The sequence below is a fragment of the Ascidiella aspersa genome, chromosome 9 (assembly GCF_963924565.1).
Source record: "Ascidiella aspersa chromosome 9, kaAscAspe10.2, whole genome shotgun sequence".
Taxonomy (NCBI): domain Eukaryota; kingdom Metazoa; phylum Chordata; class Ascidiacea; order Phlebobranchia; family Ascidiidae; genus Ascidiella; species Ascidiella aspersa.
In genome coordinates, this window is record NC_139455.1 from 5,411,297 (window position 1) to 5,432,467 (window position 21,171).

General features: G+C 38.8%; 2 protein-coding genes across 3 annotated transcripts in view; one reads left to right on the top strand and one right to left on the bottom strand.

Annotated features, from left to right (window-relative positions):
• The window catches only part of LOC146132039 (WD repeat-containing protein 46-like), a 65,615-nt gene that overhangs the window by 5,308 nt on the left and 39,136 nt on the right, over nt 1–21,171 (top strand). The gene's annotated exons all lie outside the window — the stretch shown is intronic.
• LOC146132040 (guanine nucleotide-binding protein G(i) subunit alpha-3-like) lies at nt 97–13,606 on the bottom strand. Of its 2 annotated transcripts, none has more exons than XM_083397088.1 (9): nt 13,267–13,606; nt 11,957–12,081; nt 9,485–9,578; nt 8,739–8,843; nt 8,007–8,158; nt 6,587–6,719; nt 5,752–5,929; nt 3,401–3,525; nt 97–1,431 (listed from the first exon to the last, which is right to left on the bottom strand). In XM_083397088.1, the coding sequence occupies exons 1-9, from the start codon at nt 13,357–13,359 to the stop codon at nt 1,366–1,368; spliced, it is 1,071 nt and encodes a 356-aa protein (XP_083253214.1). In that variant the 5' UTR covers nt 13,360–13,606; the 3' UTR covers nt 97–1,365. The 2 variants fall into 2 exon arrangements, with proteins under 2 accessions (XP_083253214.1, XP_083253215.1); XM_083397089.1 differs by having other exon boundaries at nt 8,739–8,839; nt 9,481–9,578.

Consider the following 21,171-nt stretch of genomic DNA (forward strand, 5'->3'; position numbering starts at 1 on the left):
TTTTCTTGTGTTGAAAAATAGAAATGCTGATAATGTTATATTTTTAATCACCTCCTCCTGTATATACATTGATAAAGAATCGGCCCGCCAACAAAACAAGTTTTTTTTAGCTTTATTAAATAAAAGATCAATGGCGCTTAAAAGCGTGTCGAGAAACCGAAAATTTACAAAGCGCGAGTGAGAAATAAAAACAACCGAAAAACAAAAACGAAATACTGCTCGAAAATGACCGAATTCGCGCGCGCTCGCGCCAAAACTCGCGATGCGAAACTCACCAGGTAAAATCACAAGTCGGACAGATTGACAGATACAAAACAAAAAGAAAACGAACGAAAACTGCATTCTTTCAAAGCTATGCAACGCCGACGGTAAGTTAGAATTAATAGCGACAGAGGTAAAATATCCTTTCGATATATAATCACGGATTTCCTATAATTTTGTTATGCGTGTGCTGAGCTGTAAAATGCTTGTTTACACAGCATGGTACGTTAAATCGATGTGAAATAAGAAGCACTTTCTACCTGATTTTTTTTCGCAAAAGCTTTCAGTTCGGTCTTTGTTAGTTTCTTTATCGACCCGTCAAAGCGAATTGAATGACGATTGAAACGTTCGCAAAAAATGTACTAGTTGCGAATTTTCGCGCGCAATAACAAATAAGACGAAATGCAGCAACCCCGTTAAAGGTTTTTAAAAAAAAACGCGTTAAATAGAAGATTTTTTTCGGATTCCGCACAATTTCGTGCGATGTACCGCGTTCGTTGCTTTGCAGGTGACCTTTGTCCAAAGTAAAAAAAAATCGTCAAAATTCGTTGTATTTAAAAGTTGTCAAGAGGGACCAATTTATTTTGCGCAATTGCCTCGTTATAACGTTGTTATGCTGTAACAGAACTCGAAAATAGTCAAAACTGTGGCAATGTGCCTAAAATGCTGTTCAGGGATGAAAACAGAAATGAGTAAAGCGTCGAAAATTACGACGGGCACTTTTAATTAACCCCTAGAGGCGCCCGTGGTCCATTAACGGGCAATATGACGTCATTCCACATTTTTTGTTCCAAGTTGTAGCAATGTTGTTTTGGTTGTTTCTTGCTGATGATTTTCAACTTCTGCTGTTATGTCGAAAACATGTTTTTCTGTGAAAGTCTTTAACCCTTTTCCAAAGAAAGCGCGAACATCGCTTAAAAATTAACTTCGCAGCCCCAAGTCTTGCTGTAAGTCGAGAAATTGTCTTTTATTTTTCCCCGGTAAAGTTGTCTGTCTTTTGTGTGTGTGTATATTCCGTTTGTTTGTGTTTGTGTGTGTTGGGGGACCGGCCCTGCCCCCCGGGAGCCTTCGACATTGGCTGAAACGTTTGCTTGCGGCGCCTTTTTAGATCAGCCCGATCTCCATCATGTTCGATTTGGTGATGACGTCAGCCACTGCGTCGAACACCACCTAGTGGATGAAAAACAAACATTTTAAACCATTTTGGAGCATAATGGTTGGAGGTTGTAGTAAGACGTAATAAGAATATCAAAGCCCATACAGAAGTAGGTTTCATTTTGAACGTTTCGAATAACTCTTTATTCATTTTCAACATAGAGATACACTTACCATCTGCAACTTCTCTCTATGTTGAAAATGAATAAAGAGTTATTCGAAACGTTCAAAATGATACTTACTTCTGTATGGGCTTTGATATTCTTATTACGTTAAACCAGTTTGTTTATTTGTTTTCGACTGTTAGTCAAAAGCGGTTCAAAGAGGTCATTCACTTAGCCGGGTACAGAACAGTAATATATTAAGTATACTCGGTTAGATTTTTACAACATATATGACGGCTCACCATATCGACGTGTTTTCTTCTCATTTTTTAAAGGGCCAAAACATGCCTTAAAACTGAAAGGGCATATACTTTAATCGTCTGGCTTCATTTGTTGTCGGGCAATTGCACATGTTTTTGTGGTTGTGATATTTCTTGTTGAATTTTGTCATGGTGAGATTCGAGGTTTTCACATTGCTTAAAATTCACACAAGCGAGATGAACGTTTATTCATTCTATACTTTTGTCTGGAAAAGGCACTGAAGTAAAGGTTAGGTCTGACCTTTATAGTACCTTGAAAATTAACATGTGATATGCCCGCCTTTGAAAAGGCTGAGAAAAACAGTATTAAGAATAATGCGAATATTTGGCTTGTAAACACAGGGCTCCGAATTAGTTTTGAGAAGATCATATCTCAGCCAAACAATACACGTTTAAGTGTAGAAATCATATCGAGCCGCAGCCGAGGACAAGATTTTGTTAAAGCATAAAATAGAACTTCAAATATCGAACAGTCCTACGTGAGTGGATGGTTTCTATGCTTCTGTTTGCATTTACTAACTTCGAAAAGGCCTTTTACGCACGCCAAGTCCCTTGATTCTACCAAAACAGTGGCCTCCAGCTTAACCGCTGTTGGTTTTATGCAAATAGTGTCGAAAAGGTTAGCAAGTTTCCATTTCGCTTTTCCGGGAACACGTCGATGGTTATAGTCTCGGTCTTCCTCCGCCCTTTTATACGCAAACGTTCGATCGCGAACCACCTACGTCAAACGTGCTGCCACTGGCGTGAAAACAGAGGTCTCGACGTATTTCTCTGCGTGAAACGCGACGCCAGTCCGCGCGGAAATGCGTTTTTGCTTTCTGTAGATATCGACAAAGTGCTGGCGAGTAACTTTGCTGAGGTGGCAACTGGTTTTGTATGACCACAAGGTAATCAGAGCCGTTCGTTGCTGTATTCGGAAGAAGGCTATTTACTTAATCCGACCAATTTTTTTCTTACTAAAATCGGACAATCGTATATAAAGTGTGGAATACATACAACCCAGTGGTTCTCAACGTTTTTACTTGGCGGGCGGCCGGGTGCATTTTGCTCTCTTAAAATAATCTAGGACCTCGCAAATTTGTAAATCCAGAAAATCATAAAATTTTTACTCTAAGGTTAAATTTATTTAGACAGATTTAATCCGGCTGAATATTTTTGTCAGGAAATGGATTTCTAAAGCTGCTTTAGCACTTTAAAATCTCCTCGCGATCCCCAGTTTTAAGAACCACTGTTATAAAATAACCCAATCCAGTGACAAAGATATTCGCCGTAACTCGTAAATATTGAAAATTATATTCCTACGTTGCTGCAGATACAGTGCCGGGGCCCAACTTAGACGCAACTTGTGTTTCTGAGAATAGTACTCATATTTTATCACCCAGAAACAAATTTACGCGTAATAAAAATATTAGTATTTGAAAAAAGAAAAAATAACTCCTGGGTGAAAACAGAAAATGTGACGCAACATACGACTTGTGTACGGGCGAGAAAAAAGCAGAAATAAATCTGTGGTCTAAAATTTTGGAAAATCAATGGTACAGTGACGTAACAATCACCCACCTCGATATTTCTTGTGTCTGTGGCACACGTGAAATGCGAGTAGATCTCTTTGGTGTCCGGATGGATGTTTAGTTCTTCAAACTGCCTTCGAATATACACCGACGCTTCACCGTACGTGTTCTTACCTGAAAAAATAAGATAAAATGAATATTTTTTTGCCTTTTTTCCAGTGTTGTAAACAACAAATTGTCAAATGACGTAAGCCCAGTCAAGTCATTTCTCTAATAGCGAAGTCAAGTCGTTTTGAATAAATAACAAGTCAAGTACCGGCCAAGTCATAATTACTGCAAGTCAAGTCCTTGTCATAAATATTAAACAGTAAACTATTTAAATTGAAACTCGTCCGATTATGAGCAAAATAACTGAACTGAAAAATAACAAAACCGCAACATATGGCAAGCAAATTGTGTTATGTGCAACAAATGATATAAATGGTCCAATTTAAAAAAAAAAGCTTAATGAACACACTTTAACCTAACCCAATTCATCTGTTCAAATGACTTAAGACAAACCAAGCCAAGTCAAGTCATTTTTGCCCCTAAGACTTAAGTCAAGTCATTTAAAAACAGTGACTTCAGTCATTACAACACTTCTATTTTCTTCCAAACAACGTTTTATTGGGTTTAATTTTATTTACTTACGCAAACATTTTGGCACTCGTATTTTTATTTGAAAAATGCTAGGTTTCAAAAAGATGATAAATAGATAACAAATTACTACTGATTGTTTACAACTATTTTTTTTTCTTAAAAATTTTGTCGTTAAAAAATGCCTTTCTAAATCTAGTTCTTTTGTTTAATTTTTGCAATTTTCGGGGGAATAAGCTCAGTTTTATTTTCAGTTTTGCCGCGCGGTGATTCACTGACATCTAAAAAAATTTTATTTTACCTTTGATCAGAAAGTTGCAGCACACGAATTGCGATCAATTATCAAAGTTATTCATACGCTCTTTTGCTTGCAAGGTCGGCCGCCCCTTCAAATAGCCACACAACACCGGATAAATAATTTATCCAGCCAGATTTCGCGTCGCTATACACCGCCTTGTCTGAATTAGTAAGTTTTTTAAAAATTTCGCATAATGACCGCTGAAATTTTGAAAGAAATACCGAAATCTATCTTCCTGAACATGCACCAAACACTAAAGTTGTATGGTGGCCGCAGATATTTGTTTTAGAAGGCAATTAGGAAGAAACTGCCGTTAAATATTCCATAAAACACCTTAAAATGGTTTTGACATAGATTGATAAAGTACCGTTATTCTTTGAAAAACAGCGTTTAAGAAAAAGTTGGATGACTAAATTAAATGTGTCCATATTTTGGCCCAAGTTCGCTACAACTACTTTAAGAATCACAAATCAATTTAAGTTCCTCATTTCTATGGACAGATAAGCAAAATTCATTAAAATAACAAGTGTAAATGATTCTTGGGGTGTTGGGCCGAAATTTGCTTTTACGTTGCAAAGCCTAGTTATCTTCGGTTTTATTTTAAAGTTTATTAATAAATTTAGCTTTTAAAGTAAAAACTCATCATAAAGTATAAAACTGCATCGCAAAACATGGCTCAACTACAAATCATTATGGTATCGGATTGGCAACGATACGACCCTAGTATCGGACGAGTACCGATAACACATTAATATCGGACGAGTACCGATACGACCCTAGTATCGGACGAGTACCGATACGACCCTAGTATCGGACGAGTACCGATACTACAACCTTGTATCGGACGAGTACCGATACGACCCTAGTATCGGACGAGTACCGATACTACAACCTTGTATCGGACGAGTACCGATACGACCCTAGTATCGGACGAGTACCGATACTACAACCTTGTATCGGACGAGTACCGATACGACCCTAGTATCGGACGAGTACCGATACTACAACCTTGTATCGGACGAGTACCGATAAGACCCTAGTATCGGACGAGTACCGATACGACCCTAGTATCGGACGAGTACCGATACTACAACCTTGTATCGGACGAGTACCGATACGACCCTAGTATCGGACGAGTACCGATACTACAACCTTGTATCGGACGAGTACCGATACGACCCTAGTATCGGACGAGTACCGATACTACAACCTTGTATCGGACGAGTACCGATACGACCCTAGTATCGGACGAGTACCGATACTACAACCTTGTATCGGACGAGTACCGATACGACCCTAGTATCGGACGAGTACCGATACTACAACCTTGTATCGGACGAGTACCGATACTACCCTAGTATCGGACGAGTACCGATACTACAACCTTGTATCGGGTATCGGCCCGATCCGATATTATCGGACAGCCCTAGTTAAGAGAGCTGGCGTGGTTGATCGACGTATCTTACCTGTGTAGTCGGGAAAACAGACTGTTAGGGGAGAATGGGTGATCTTTTGCTGGAAGAGGTCCTTCTTGTTGAGGAAGAGGATCATGGCCGTCTTGGAGAACCACGAGTTGTTGCAGATCGAGTCGAAGAGTACCATCGATTCGTGCATTCGGTTCATTTCCTCGTCTTCCAGTAGCATCTAGAAGGATTGAAATTTTTTTAGAGGGATTTTAGAGCTTTGGTTAGGTTTTTGGGAATATAGCTTGATAATAAATAACGAAACCGAAAAGGTCGAGTAAATCGACATTGTCTTAATAAAGACGCTTTGATACGCACTTGCACAATCATCAGTTAATGTGCTTAAATATCCAAACCCCAATCCCAGGGATATAATTAACTAGAGTGCGAGTCTATTGAAGTCGGGTAGCCAGTAAACCGCACAGCAAAGTTTGAGTTTATTTCTTTACAAGCTCATAATTTCAGTGATGTTATGCTTTATTTCTTTTCTATAACTTTTGGTCAGTTCGTTACTTAGTGTCTTGATAAACTTATTTTTGCTTTTATCAAAAAGTTTTTTTTTCGTTAATGTGCTTGTTCTCTACGTTAAAAATAAGGTTGTACAATTTCGGTTGTTTTGAGTTTGGTCTTGTTGCGGTTTTTCGAACTTGGAAATCGAGTTTTGAAATCGAAATATTTAATTTTGGCCAAGTCTCTATTTAGCATTGTTTCCCTTCACAATCCGATTGCTACTTGTAAAATTGCCTTGTAACTAGCCAAAGGGCACAAAACAGGAACAGTTCAAAGCGGCCATAAAGCCAACCAATTCAGCAACCACGAAAACGCCAGCCACCTATACCTGGTCGTAGCCGCTCAATCCGACCACAAAAATGATGGCGGTCACATCTTCGAAGCAGTGAATCCACTTCTTACGCTCAGTCCTCTGTCCACCCACGTCCACCATCAGGAAGCTGATGTCCTTGAAGCAGAACCTAAAGTCGGAAGAAAGAGAACGTTGTTATTGAAACACATTCGTGACAACTGTTTGGATCTGAAAATCGCGGTTGTAATTGAGAAAAACAAAAAACGCGGTTACCATTTGAAAATAATTGCAATTTGGGCATGGCTTTGTTTTACTGTAACTTAGAAGTATTTTATAGCGAAATATTAAGTTCAATAAAGGACAAAGTACAAAGTACGCCGTACGTACAATCGTACATGAAGAACTTAGAAAGAAACGATTTTAGAGACCACTGAAGTGTTATAAAAAGCTTTTAACTTTTAATTGTGAATTAGGAGCATATTGTTTTTAAGTAAATTTTGGAAAAGGTTTCACCTAAAACGAAACGCGAATGATAAGTTTTCCTCTTGATTAATTGTACCCCGGTGTATATCTGTATTCGTACAGACCAACGACAAAATACCCTTATTGTAGTAAAAGTACATCTGGTAACCTTTAAAAGGCTTTTAACCTAAACACACAACTCCCTCAACAATCCTTTACGAATGACAATAGCTCAATGTCTTTCATGTGCTGTATGACCGTACATCGCCTATTTTGGTTTAATGTGCTATTCTATCAGGCCCTAATGGATAACGCATGTCTACAGGCTACCACTCGCTCGCAAACGAAATTTCCAGGCCGCTATGACTAATTTAACCTTTTAAAAGGCGCGTTTGCTGTTTACAGTGCACTTTTGCGTTTTGACGACATGGCTCGTTTTTTTGTAATGAAATTTAATCCCCTTTTTTAAGCCTTGTGAGAAAATACCAAGCAATGAAGCAGCTGTTTTGATTGTACCTTGAGTTGTTTTAAATTTACAAAAAGCTCGGGAAATTTATATAATTTCTCTTAAATCTTGATAATGAATTACAAAGCCAAAAAGGTCGAGTAGATCGACGTCATCTTGATTAAGACGTTTCGATACGAACTTGTATTATCTTCAGTTAATGTGACTAAAAAGTAATAATTCAAGCATCGCTTATAATGGCTGGGACGTGATTGTTATCAGTCGATATTTTCTAAATCTGTCTGCCGAGTTTATTTTTGCCTAGAACGCAAAAGTTTTTATGGAAAATCAAGTTTAAAAAAATAAAAATAAATACTCGAAATAATGCGAGTCATCGACGAGTGAATATTTGCTACTCATACTTGTGCGAGTTGTACTTACTTCTTCTTTTATGTAAAACCAAGTTTTCATCGACAGACTATAAATAGACTCCAAATAAAGCGAGTCATCGACGATTAAACATTTTCTACTCGTACGAGTACTACTCACTTCGTTTCGGTGATTCCTGTCGTCGTGACTCGTGTCCTGAGTATGTCCTGGTCGGACGGCACGTAACCCGACTCGAGTATGGCCTCGATGTCGTTCATGTAGAACTCGGTCGAGTCGATTAAGTGGTACTCGCTCGATCGTGAAAAAACCGTCTGCGTTTGGTAAAGTTTTTTCTTCAGTTGTTGAAATAATACATTCTTAAGTTGTTAACATAAAAATGATTTTATATTATCCGGTAAAATTCCAGACATTAAAATACAGCCTCCATTCACGTTGTTTTAGTCGAAATTTTGATCAGAAAAAGGCAGTTTGACTCAAAATAAGGACTTTTACCTGATTTTAAAAAGCTCTTGACTGTAAAACCACTTTGGATCAATTTTACCCTTTTATTGAAATGATTTACCTTTTCAAAAAAAATACTAAAGCCATTTTATTGGATAAAATCGACATTTCGCTTTTTACAAACGTTTCAGCAATGCTTCATGCCATCATCACTTCACTTTCGTAGTGACTACCAATAAGTTTTAGAACAAAATACACGTTTTTTTAGTAATTTCATTAAAAATACTAAAGTCATTTTTTTGGATAAAATCGACATTTCGCTTTTTACAAACGTCTCAGCAATACCGCAAGCCACCATCAGGTTTGCGTCCCCCCCACCCATCTAACTCAACGAAAGGGGACTTGGGTCGAACCCCTAACGACCCCCAAATTGACCCCAACCCTTCTCACCTTTATACCCTTATCCTGCCAGAGGCGCTTAATGCATTCACCCGTGTCGCTGGCGATCTCGTCATGCATGGCCGCGCCCGCGCTCAGCACTTTTTTTGCGTCTTCCTGAAATTAGGATAAAAGACAAGAGATAGAAATCGCTCTTTTGGTGTAAACTAAGTTATAAACTGACGTTTCGGCAGAAGATACCAGCTGACATCATCAGGGTTAATAATAAAACAAACAAACAGAACAACAACTAAACAGGAGAGTTAAAAGGAATGTTGCCATGAGGATATTTTGATTCGCTAAACGTTTTTTTTTTTCACTTTCTGTTACATGTTCAAGTCGCGTTTTGTCGAATTTAATATAAAGGATTTTTTACTTTATAACGGTTATAAATAAATATATGTAACGGTTATAAAAAGAAGTAATGCCAAGTTAATTCAATTTATTAATGACGCCATAATAACACTAATTGTAGAACCTGGTGATGATACGATAGTATTTATATATATATATATATGTATATATATATATACATAAATTTAGAGGACATGTCACACCAAAAACACGTTTAGGTTCATTAATACCAAACTACTCTTGCCTTATTTCTGATTTTGGCATCGAAAAAAAGGTGCCTCTGTTTATACGTTATTACGTTTTCTTACGCTTTTTAAAAAAAAATAGTAAATTTGCCCAAAAAAGATCTTTTTCTCAAAAAAAATATTTTGACGCCCGCTAAATTACGTCAGGGTTCTGCTCACCTTCCGTTCCGGTTCGCCGAACTCGATATCGAGCTTCTTCATGGCGTTCAGCATTGCCAGCATGCTCTGCATTATGTTGCTGTGGATAACCGGGCTGCAAAAATAAGATGAAATATTTTTTCAAATTTAAACTCTAATGAATAGAAATAGAGTATACGGAATACTTTTGACCCTAAAGATGTTGGCAAACTAATTTTAACCGAATAATTCGGTCCGTGTCGATTTTAACACTTTACCATTTTAAACGTATTTTTTAGCATTACTATATATAACTTTTTTCTATTTTTATTTTGCAATTAAAATCTTTCGATTCCTAAACCTAAAACCAAGAAAACAGTGCAACTGTACTTGATCTGATTTCTAAACAAGGTATTTTGAACCAAAAGCTTCCAGAACGAAAAAATTCAAACCACGCCCGTACTATGACGTCACAATCGTGAACGGAGTTCTCAGGCGAAGGCGAAGCGGCAATAACTGCGCAGCGGGTCGATTCAAGTATCTGGAAAACTTGTCCGCGCGCCCCGTGTCTGTATTGGGAAGTGCGATCAATAACCAACCGACTTTAAAATGCATAACTGTAACGTGCCTTGGGATGAACCCGAGTGCTTACTTCCTTTTCAAATGGCCTGCGTTCGCCTTTCAGCCTTGACGATTCGAATCGATGCGTCAAATCCGAAGTTTGCTCGTCGGCGCACGAAATCGCCGTTTGTTTTGTTCCAGCTTTGGCACGGCCATCGATTGCTATCTCCCCTTTGCGTCAAAGCTGACCTTAATACCCCCCTAAGTTTGCACTGTTACCCTTAAATTGGCTTCACTTTAGCGGCAATCACCCACTACTCGATTTGTTTAAAAATTTCCCCTTTAAGATTTCCTCTTAAGTTGAATGGAAGTAAACTATTTTAGGCTTTTAAAGAACAGATTTTATTTGAGGCTGCAACGAACCATTTTAATAAAAAAAAATTTCAAGCCGTTTTTTAGTTCTGAAAGTGGAATTGGGTTTGTGGGGTCAATATAAATGTCATTCCGTTTAGTGCCCAACGTCTTACTTGTACGAAGCAATGTTATTGGTTTAAATGTACAAAATTGTTGGTGCCACACATCTTGTGTATTTTACAGTTTGAGTAGCGTATATGTTGCAATGTGGAAGTTGTAATTCTAAATTCCACCTTGAGCTACCTTTTTACAGTTTCTTTAAAGAGTCCAAAACTAACAAACTCGAACACTGTTTCTTTTACGCGTATTATTTCATCCAATTAAAGGATTGCGTTATTATAAAGAAAGGTTTAGTCAGCATCAAAATTTTCCTGTCAAGTCCTCTTAACAGCCGAGCCATTACTGAAATAAAAAAAAAGCACAACTGTCCCTAATGTACAGTGTAGTGTAGTGTAGTGAGAAAATGCTAAATCCTAGCTATCTCTCACGAAGATTCTTCAGTTGAACAACTACGCCCAAAGTCAATCGACCAAAGGTTAAACATACAAACGCCTCATTTGCACACCAAGCAATTTATTCAACCTCGCAGCATTACGTTTTGTCACAACAAGATTTGTCCTAAAAGCGAGCAATCCTTCATGTTGCGTGAGAAGTTCCAGTTTAAGACACCTCGCTAGATCACAATATCTGGAATTATTCGATTAAAAATCACCGTTTTACACATTTGGGGATTGCAACTGCCAAAATTCATTCTAAAACCCATCGTTTTTCATGAGTTTTATTGCCTAATTTGTTATTTATTGAAATATGCAATAAATATGTATTGATGTTTGTCACTGAAAGTTGCATTTTATAATTACCCCTCCATTCAAAATAAATCAACAATTAAATCAAACATAATACTAACGTGCATTGTTCTAGATTTAAAACCTTCTATATTCTAGAATACCTGTGTATTCTGCTCTGATCATCCCTATAGGTACTCAACGGCGATTTTCATTTTTTTTGGTTGTACATTATTCTTTATTAATCTGTAAAAGTTCCAGGCCATGTGTAATGCTCTCGAACCAAGCTGTTGTTGTTGATCATGACATCGGCTGTGAAACTTAATTCAAGTGAACGACTAGGTGATTTATGCTAATATGATCGACGAAGGAAATTATGGGAAAGTCATTCAATAATGTTACAATTGTGGGATTTTGATATGATCGTGTATAGCAGTGGTTTTTAATTTTTTTTAGCTTGCGGTCCACCGGGAAATAAAAAACGCACTAACCTTTTTTACAAACAATAGAATTATAACTTAACAACAACACTAAATACACAAAAAAAGGCATTAGCTGAATACCAAATAATATAATCAGTTCGCTAACAGCGTACATTGAAGTCTTACAAGCTTATCTTGACACTAATTTGTAAAAGGAATATCAGAAATCATTGGTGTACATCAGTTTAAGTGATTTGGCTTGTCAATCATATGACTGTCGTGAGCATGACGATCATATGATGGACACTCAGGCTCACAAGATGATGACTCACATGTATTTGACCCTCTCCTCCTCGCTGTAGCCGTCTTTGTGGATGATCACCATCTGCTTGACGACCGTACTCTTCCCGGACTCCCCTGCTCCGAGGAGGAGCAACTTGATCTGCTCCTCAAACGCCTGGAGGAGTAATCGGTTTCGTTAGAGCGAATTCGGTTAATCACAGACAAACAACGATTTTCTTTATTAGGTTGTTTGGCTTTTACTTTTGGGAGTCTTTTCCCCTTAAAGTGGATTTCGTCGCCAAACTTATGTAGTAAGGTTTAAGACGAACCTCTGTTAAGAACTTAAGACATTAACAACAAAGCCTTATATGTAACAACGAATATCAACCCTATACCAACAAGTATTATGCTCAAAATCAAGACAACATAAGCGTCGTAAAGACCGAAATTGGACTCAAACCTAATAGTCGTAAGAACGTCTGAATCGCAATTGGATCTAAATGGCCAGAATAAGACCTTAAACCTATGCAACCTTTACCTAGCTTCATCGCTAACTCTCCTAAAAATATTAAGCCTAACCTGATTTTTGGCCGACCTGTTACCTGCCCTTAACCCAAACAGCTGCGCCAAAACATCGACACAAAAACGGTCGATACCAGACAAGTGTCCCCCGATCGTCCCACACCAACGGCCTACATTTTTAGGCGTTATTTTTCCATTTAGGCCTTATCCTGGTAAATTTAGAACTCAATGAATTTCGCTAGGTTTAAGTCTAACTCAGACGATTTAGAGCTTATTCAATGCTGGATATTACTGCGTGTTTAGCAGCATTAACTTGGTGTCAATACTATGGTATTGTACAGTGCTTCTTTTTTTTTTTTTTTTAGTTTTGTTAACCCCTTTTTTTTAGTTTTGTTAACCCCTAGCATCGATCTCCAGATTTCATTTACCCTTGTCTCATGATACGATAAAACTATCTCGTCCATATATAACAGCACAAAATGACTTATTGTTTCAATTTTTGTTAAGATTAACTCCAGCTAAGTTTTACCATTGCAAATCTACAATTTCTCGAGTCCAGAAATATAAAGCTACAAAACCACAAAACACAGTCATCAAATTGTTGTACTTGAAAATACCAAAAAACAACAGTTCAGTAGTCGATTTACTGTAGAGCTATCATCCATTTCTAAAGGTTCACACTTGTTCGCCCCTGCAAAAATTTTATTCACCCTAGTGTGAACCATTCACCAGGTTAAGAAACACTGGCATAGTAGATTATTCTGCTTTAGATATTATTGCTCTGTTGGTCGTGTAGTCTGTTGCGCGCTAAACTTAAGTTTATAGACAAATCTTATACCTTTGTTTCGTTCTTGATCTGACGATCGATGTCCCGGCTCTTCTTGTGCGCGTCGGCGCCATCTTTCGATAAACCGCAGCCCATCTTCAACATTTGCTTGGCTTTCCCAACACGAAGCCGATGTTGCTGTTTCTTGTTTGCAGCTGTTTCTGTTGCTGTTTCTGCTTGTACGACCAATGTCTTACTCCGATGCAAATTTACCCCAAGTTCGCTGTTCGCTTTCCCTTTTGTAGGTTGGTGTGGAGTCTAACAGGCTTTTTCTGTTGTTTGTTTAGTGTTTGCTTGCTTTGTAGTCCTTTAGGCCTTGTTGAAATCCTTCTTGCTTTTTACAGGTCCGCCATAATCCTTGCGTTACGTTAGCCTTTTGATGTCGATTCACAGTTTTATTATTTCCCGAGTAAAAACAGCTACTTGTCCGGCTCGAATTGCCTAATTTCCTGTGAATACAAAGAATCAAGGGTGACGTGATTGAAAAATATAACCCCGCAGCTCCGTGTGGGTGGATTAACGGCCGACGACGAATAAAGCCAAGAAGTCGTCTTGCCAGGCAATCAGTTTATGGACAGTTAAACTATACACAACGCATTTAACCGCTACAAAGAAAAATAAACAATGTTTAGCTAGTTAAGCTTTCAGATTTGCACTGAACTTCACTTTGATCTCAACTGGCAAATCACAGTGCTTATCTCATAGGGCATTTCTTTTACCTTGACGCCTGTGGAAATCATTTTTCGGCAACAGAAACAACGTTTTCACACCATCTTGTCAACGCATTTACCCGCTCAAAAGAATAATAAAACCTTGTTCAATTCACAACCTAAACTTTAAGCTCAAATGAAATATCAGTGCTACTCTTTTTATCTATCCAGTGTTTATATCTCAATAGGACATTTATTTTACTTGACGCCCGTGAAAATCATTTTTCGGCAACACTAAACCAACGCCTTTACACTCTCTTGACAACGCCTTTACCCGTTCAAAAGAAAAGTAAAACCTTGTTTGACCTGATAGTCTTTCAGATTCACACTGAGCCTATACTTTAAGCTCAAATGATATATCATATAGTGCTGCTCTGTTTATCTGTCTAGTGTTTGTATCGCATAGGGCATTTATTTTACTTGACGCTCGTGAAAATCATTTTCCAGCAACAAAAACAACGTTTTCACACTCTCTTGACAAATGTTCTAGCTCTTGTAACACACTGGACCAATAGCACTGCGTTAATGCTCAGGAGGCCTGTAAGACCGCACACAGAACAATAATCGTTAACAAAACGATCTTTCCTTGTAACGCGAGCCCACAGTAAGATCGACTTACAGACGCAGTGCAATGGGGATTGGCAAACTGGATATGTAAAATATAAAGATATCTCCTCGCCCTTACAGGTAAATGACGACAATGACTTCAAATGGTAGCAAAATACTTTTAGACTTGCTTGTCTGAAGCAAAATCAGTCATTTATTATATTATATATGTCGGATTGGAGAAATTTATTTCTCTATAAATGACTATAACAGTGGTTTCCAAACTTTTTTACTCTGTGGCCCAATTTTTTTGGCAAAACCGATCGTGGCTCATCGTTTTTCCCACCTCTATTGATGACTAGTGCATAATGATTGCCAAAATTTTTCCAATAATATAAGGATTTTTATTCCATGTTACCATTTGTCTAACAACAAATAAAATAAGCTTCCAGTTTTCACAAGATATTTACATATGCCAATAACTAATCATTGTGACAAAATGTATTGTTGCAATATTTTCAAATAGCTCTATGGCCCACCTAAAATAGTCGTCCATAGTTTGGGAATCACTGGACTAGAACTTATAAATGACTGGTTTCGACTATATTGCAATGGGGACTCTGTTCAATTGCTGCAGGCTCAAGTCGACGCCCACCCCTCGCTCACTTTATTTACCGCTTGCCTGTAGTTGCGCCTGCGTTTCGTGGACTGGCAGCGAAAACAACAACACGACAACGTTGTTACAGCATTAGCGCGACCTGTCGGGTGTTAATTAACTGCCTTATAACGCATGTTTCCACTTCCCCTGTTGCGCGACTGGCGCGGGGCCAATCATTCTTGGTGTGCTGCTGCTGCCGAAACGAACAAACGCAATAGCGCGCGTATATTGCGCTAATGGGCGCCCCGCCCACCCCCGTATTTGCTGCCATAGAACTGCGCCACCTGAGAAACGCCGAAGCGCCTAAATAAGAGTGTTGCCCTGAGTTGCGGCCACGGAAGTAGAGCGTACTTATCCTTTTTTTTCGAAAAATAAAATCTCGCGGTCGTATACCGAATGACGTTGGTACTATGCGCGTAAATGTCTAAAATTGATTAGATTGTACCGTTCAAAGATAAAAAACTTGATGGTAACAGGTTAACTTTAGCGTTCAGAGCTTTTCTTAACTCTAGTCTAATTGATAACCTGCTATTTGTTTTTTGAAAAATTTACTTTTAAAGTTGAAATCAGAGCGCTGGTTGCAACTCGTGACGAAATGCCTTTATTAATTTGGTATCGGTCGGCACCGATACTACCCTAGTATCGGACGAGTACCATAGGGTATCGGCTGCGATCCGACATTATTGTAGATCCCTACACAGAACTACAGAACTGTATTTCGTGTACAAACATCTAACTCTATGTTTTAAATCTGAAACAAGCTAAACTATAGTTAAGGGGCTGAGCAAACTATTCGCTGTGCTTTGTCATAAAAAGGCAATAAATATTTTTCTTCTGGCCCAGGCGCATACTCCAACTAAATTGGGCGAGGTAACGAAAACTTCAGGCGCGGAACCAAAAACGTTTTAAGCACTGGTCCAACTCCGTGATATAGCAGTCTTTCCTTAATTGTTTCCCTGGTTATGCGACCAAAATTCATTGGGCAATTTCACTTAAACGACAAAGGGACGATTTTAAGCATTCGCCAAGCACTGTGGGTTGACCAAACTATTCGCTGTGCTTTGTCTTAAACAAGGAAATAAATATTTTTTTCTGGCCCAGGCGCATACTCAACCATAATTGACAAAAAATGTTATTGCACCATTTAGCCTCATACCGTACAACAAAATCATCTTTCGACGCGAAACGACAACGTTTAAAGCACTGGCCCAACTCATCTATATTAAGCAGTCTTTTCTTCCCTGGTTATGTGCCCAAAATTAATTGGGCAGTTTCACTTAAACGACGAAGATGACGATTTTAAGCATTTGCCAAGCACTGTCCGCAACCACGCGGTTTAATTATAAATTTCTGGCTCATTTTGACATGCTTTCTGGAGACACGCGTCTGGAAGCGAACAACTCACGATTTTTTTAATAAGAAGGAACAGCTACTACGTCATACGGGAATACGTCATCCAGTATACGTAACTCTTCAGTTAGGCGAACAAGACATGCACCGCTGTTTGCATATAGCGTGGGCCTAATTTAAAAAGCAACCGACGAATTTCGTGGAACATAACTTTACTGTATACTCTTTTTTGCTACAAACTTATTTCGATTTTAACGCCTCGCTATTTACGATTTCGGATGTATTGAATTCTCCTGAGAATTATTTTACACTTCTGCAATATATATATATTTATATTGGGAAAGAGCTCCATAGCCCCTTGGTTTATAAGTTATGCTTTGTAGCTTTGTAGAGCGTTTTTCTAGATTCGCCTCAAATGCCCAACAACATTTTCGAAATATTGATAAAAATGATTCTTTGTGTTTTCTGCCCACACAAACCCGATTGGGCAAAAAGTGCGGATCGTGGCCAAATTAGCAAAATTGATAAAAAGATTGAAACGTGTAATGGTGGTGTGTTTTTTGTTTGTTAAATACTCAGCTAAAATCCGATTTAACCTATGGACGCTTAGCTACTTTTTACTTTATTTACCATTTTTAATTTTCTAAAAAATGCTATTAAAGCTGGAAAACGCTGCTTAGGATCGCAAATCGTGGCTTGAATGCCCCGATCAATTTAGTATCGACTGTTTTCACCGATACCACTCAGGTATCGGATTATTACCAATCGGATTTGTCCGAAAATATCGAATTGGAGCCGATACCCGATGTCAGTATCGGTATACGCCCGATACTAAGGTGGTATCGGTGGTGATCTGATTCCAAATTACCATAGGAATTTGAGCCATTGGTCGGGGTACGAGCAGCGATTTACGTTCAAAGGTTAAATTATAACAAAATTCTGAGTTAAAAATAGGAAGTGATTTAAACCTTCTACCGCTAAAGCAAAATTTAATACCCTCGCAAAAAGGCTATTGAACATTTCAATTTCGATTTATTTTGCTTGTTTGTGTAAAATATAATGACGTCATTTCGATCCGTTCGCGGTATTTTTTGTCCAAAATACGGGTACATAAAACATCAAGCATCGATCGTCCGTATAGTACCAATACTACCACACGGTATCGGGTATCGGCACCGATCAAGTAATTTCGACCATCCCTGTATGATATCCACAAGAGACTTAAAAACAGCGTGAGTGGCCCGCTGTAGCAAAAAACGCGGAAGCGACCCACGTCAGCAGTGACAGTCAGCGTTGTCATGTCGCAACAAGGCGGCTTCATTTCCTGGTGCGATGACACCTTTGCACATTACTTACTCTTGTGCAAAACAGAGAGAAACGCTCAGAGCCACTTCCGGCTATTATTCGACGGCGTTTCTTAACCACAACAGTCAAACACGCACGCCCGTCCGTCCGGCCCGGCGCCTTTTTTTTCAGAACCAGGCAAAGCCAAAACTGAACAAAACGCCTTACAGTCTATATGCTATAGCGCTTTGTTGTCGTTTTTTTAATTGCTTGAAATGCAAACTATTGTCTGTTTTTTAAAATGCGATTCATCTTCAGATTTTGAACTTGGCAAACGTATAGTGACCTAAAACTAAATTTATCTGTTCCTTTATTTCTTCAATTTAATAGCTTTAGTTCTTTTTACCTTACTAGGTTACAAACTCAATAGGCTGTTTAACACTGAAATAGAACTTACAGCTCTTGAATTGCCACTGCAATAAAAAACATAATCGCTAAACACTCGTCCTTTTGTTTGCTGCTTTAGTTCTTTCTTTGATTTTCTCTTGTGTTATAAATACGGACAAAAGCTTTGTAGTTTCTACAACTTGGTAATCCTTGTTCAAGCAGAGACACTTTATCCACAGATTTTGAATTTGACCAATACGCTTGCCGCCTAAGCTAAACAAAAGGATCTTGAAAAATAGAAAGATGCCCGCACAATGTTATGTGCGGCGGCCGTATTCACTGTGCGGCGGCCGTATTTTGTTTTCCCCAAAGCTCCAGGAGCTAAATACCTCCAGCACTCACTTGACTTTCCCAACGTCTGACCTTGGTCACGTACTTGGCAAAAGAAGAAAAAAACTCTGCCGTCTTTTGTGGCAATCAGGTCAAAAGTTCGTTCTGCGGCCACGGCCATACGAAAGCTAAATCGGCCCAGAACGCTATGGGCTTGTTTGTTTAGCCTGAAAAGCCGCAGAACGGACAATCGAGAGCGCGCGCCGCCCCCTCTTATTGTATATTGGGGCACGCGACCCCGTCGAAAGTCGACAGAAAAGGAAGCTCCTTCGTGTTTATTAGTTCGACTGCGCCTTATGGCCGCGCAACTGCTTTTGTGTTGGAATAATGCGGTGGCAATAGAGGCCCGACAACTACCGTGTTTTACACTCTGCTACAGGCTTTTGAGAAAATTCGCTACTAGTTTTTTTGATCGGTTGCTTGTGTGCCGAGATTTCCTTATCCGGCTTACAAGGCTACTGTTGCGAAAGTAATTGCTAGCACATGCGTAATATGTATTTTTCTCATAGTGACGTCACACGATTGACGTAGTTGGTTGGTGTCATGTTTTTACACATTTCCCAAAATATCCTTCTTATCTTATAAGTAGTGAGTTTTGCGCCAATATACGAACAGTTTTGGTATGCTTATCTAAATGTTTGGTCGTATGGTTAAAATAGAGCGAATTTGTGATGATTGTCACAAGCACAGTGACAAGTCATCTATTTTTACCGAAAAAATGAATTGCGTTTGGCTGGCCGAATTTTTGGGTTGGTCCGTACATCGCTTTCACTACATCATATTGAACCCTAAATTAAAGACTCGTCATCATCAATTGTACTATTTGATCTGGTGAAACGATTAGTTTTTTTATTTTGTTTCCAGTGGTTTCAAAAGGAATAGTTTGTGTTTCAAAGCCACGGTACAAATACAGTTTACGCTTGGCCGGCGTCGCTGATAAAATCCTTAACGATTTTACATGCTAGCATGGCGTGCCGTTTTTATCCAGACGTGCCTTAACGATATCCTTCCGTACAGTCCCTTGTGATGTGAAAGAAATTAAACGCCAACGCCGAATGGCTTTGAACTTGTGGCAAGGCGCTTGCTCCATATACTTTGAAATCAAAAAATTAAACTGAGTTCAAAATAACTGTAAAAAAGGGTGGACAGAGGACTAGAGCCTTATTTGTTTCGCACTTGAAAAAACCCAGATCGAGCCATTGTCCGTCAAACCGGCTACCAAAAAAAGTTTCCCCCCCCAAAAAACATTTCAACAAACGATCCTACAGTTCAAAAGTCCGTTAAGTGAAAAACCCAAAGAAAAACAGCCAGATCGGGCAATGACCTTTACGTCCATCAGGTCAGCGAAATAATTGGTTTCACAACGCATACATGTGGCACTCGGGGTCAATTATGCCCTTCCAAAGTAAACGAGACAATCGTTGTACAAAAATAAAAAAATTTTTTTTTTTCTAACTGCTACCAAATTTTTTTTTTTCTAACTGCTACAAAAAAAAAATTCTAAAAAAACGACATTTCAACAAACGATCCTGCAGTTCAAAATTCGTTAAGTTTTAAGTTTTTCTTTTTGAGTCAGGCTAAATATGCCAAGTCACGCTGGCCCTCTATGAGCTTCAATTAGTCCGAGTGCCTATCGTCGGGCGTCGGATGTCTGGTAGAATTAAGCCGGATGCTCAGTGATGGCTGCTGCTACTGTAGTGCTGCCTTTGCTTGCGGCGAGGCAAAGCGTCCCAGCGATTTCGCCTTATTCCGACCAACGCTGCCGCTGTACTTACGGCCCTCCTCGATTTGGCTACACTCGACTATCAACTGCTTTATAGCGAAATGTGGCCATCTTACTTGGTGCTTCGTACTATACGCAGTGTGCGAAAGGTCAACGTTACTTGAACAGTGCTAGCTGCTCCATAAGAGCGTACCGCTGTATAGGGTTGTCGCATTTTGTACCTATAATAATATTTATAGATCATATTTTTCGCGCGTAGTATGTTCTCCTGACCCGATACGTATGACGTCGTTTCAGAGGTATACAAACAACAAACAATTAGGCTATACATTGATTTAGCGTGGAAAATATTTAGCTGATAAGGTAAATTTACCTTTTCAGATAGAAAAAAACGCTTCTTTAAATTGCAAAAAGTGGTTAAAACGCCTCATTTTGGAATCTTATCGGCACCGATATGCTCTAGAATCGTACAAGTACCGATTCTCAACCTGCTAGGGGTATCGTCTACGAATCCATATTATCGGACATTCCACCTGTCTGCCCGTTGGCCGCACCATGAAAATGATATCCTTAAAAAAAGATTCGTACATTTTAATTTCATTCATTTCTACTTTGACCTGATAAAGTACGGTTGTGCGAAAGTTTGTCGAAAATTAATGCAATTTGTCTTATATTGTGCCAGCTGATTAACCGACCTAAAAAACGATTAAGTGCTGATGTGTGTTGAGACCAGTGATTCTCAACCTTTAATGGTTTACGGCACCCCTCAAAAATAATAAATAGATTTTCAGCACCCCAACTGGAATTTTCGTTAAGTGTTTTACTAAAAATGTCACTATTAATGCAACTGGAACAACACAATTAGCTTA

What these genes read in the sequence shown, in the direction of transcription:
- LOC146132040 (XM_083397088.1), bottom strand. Translation starts at nt 13,359, where the DNA reads ATGTTGAAGATGGGCTGCGGTTTATCGAAAGATGGCGCCGACGCGCAC. An exon ending in AGATCAAGAACGAAACAAAG is followed by an intron (nt 12,082 to 13,266) that starts GTATAAGATTTG and finishes TTACTCCTCCAG; the next exon opens with GCGTTTGAGGAGCAGATCAA. An exon ending in GATTGAGCGGCTACGACCAG is followed by an intron (nt 5,930 to 6,586) that starts GTATAGGTGGCT and finishes CAATCCTTCTAG; the next exon opens with ATGCTACTGGAAGACGAGGA.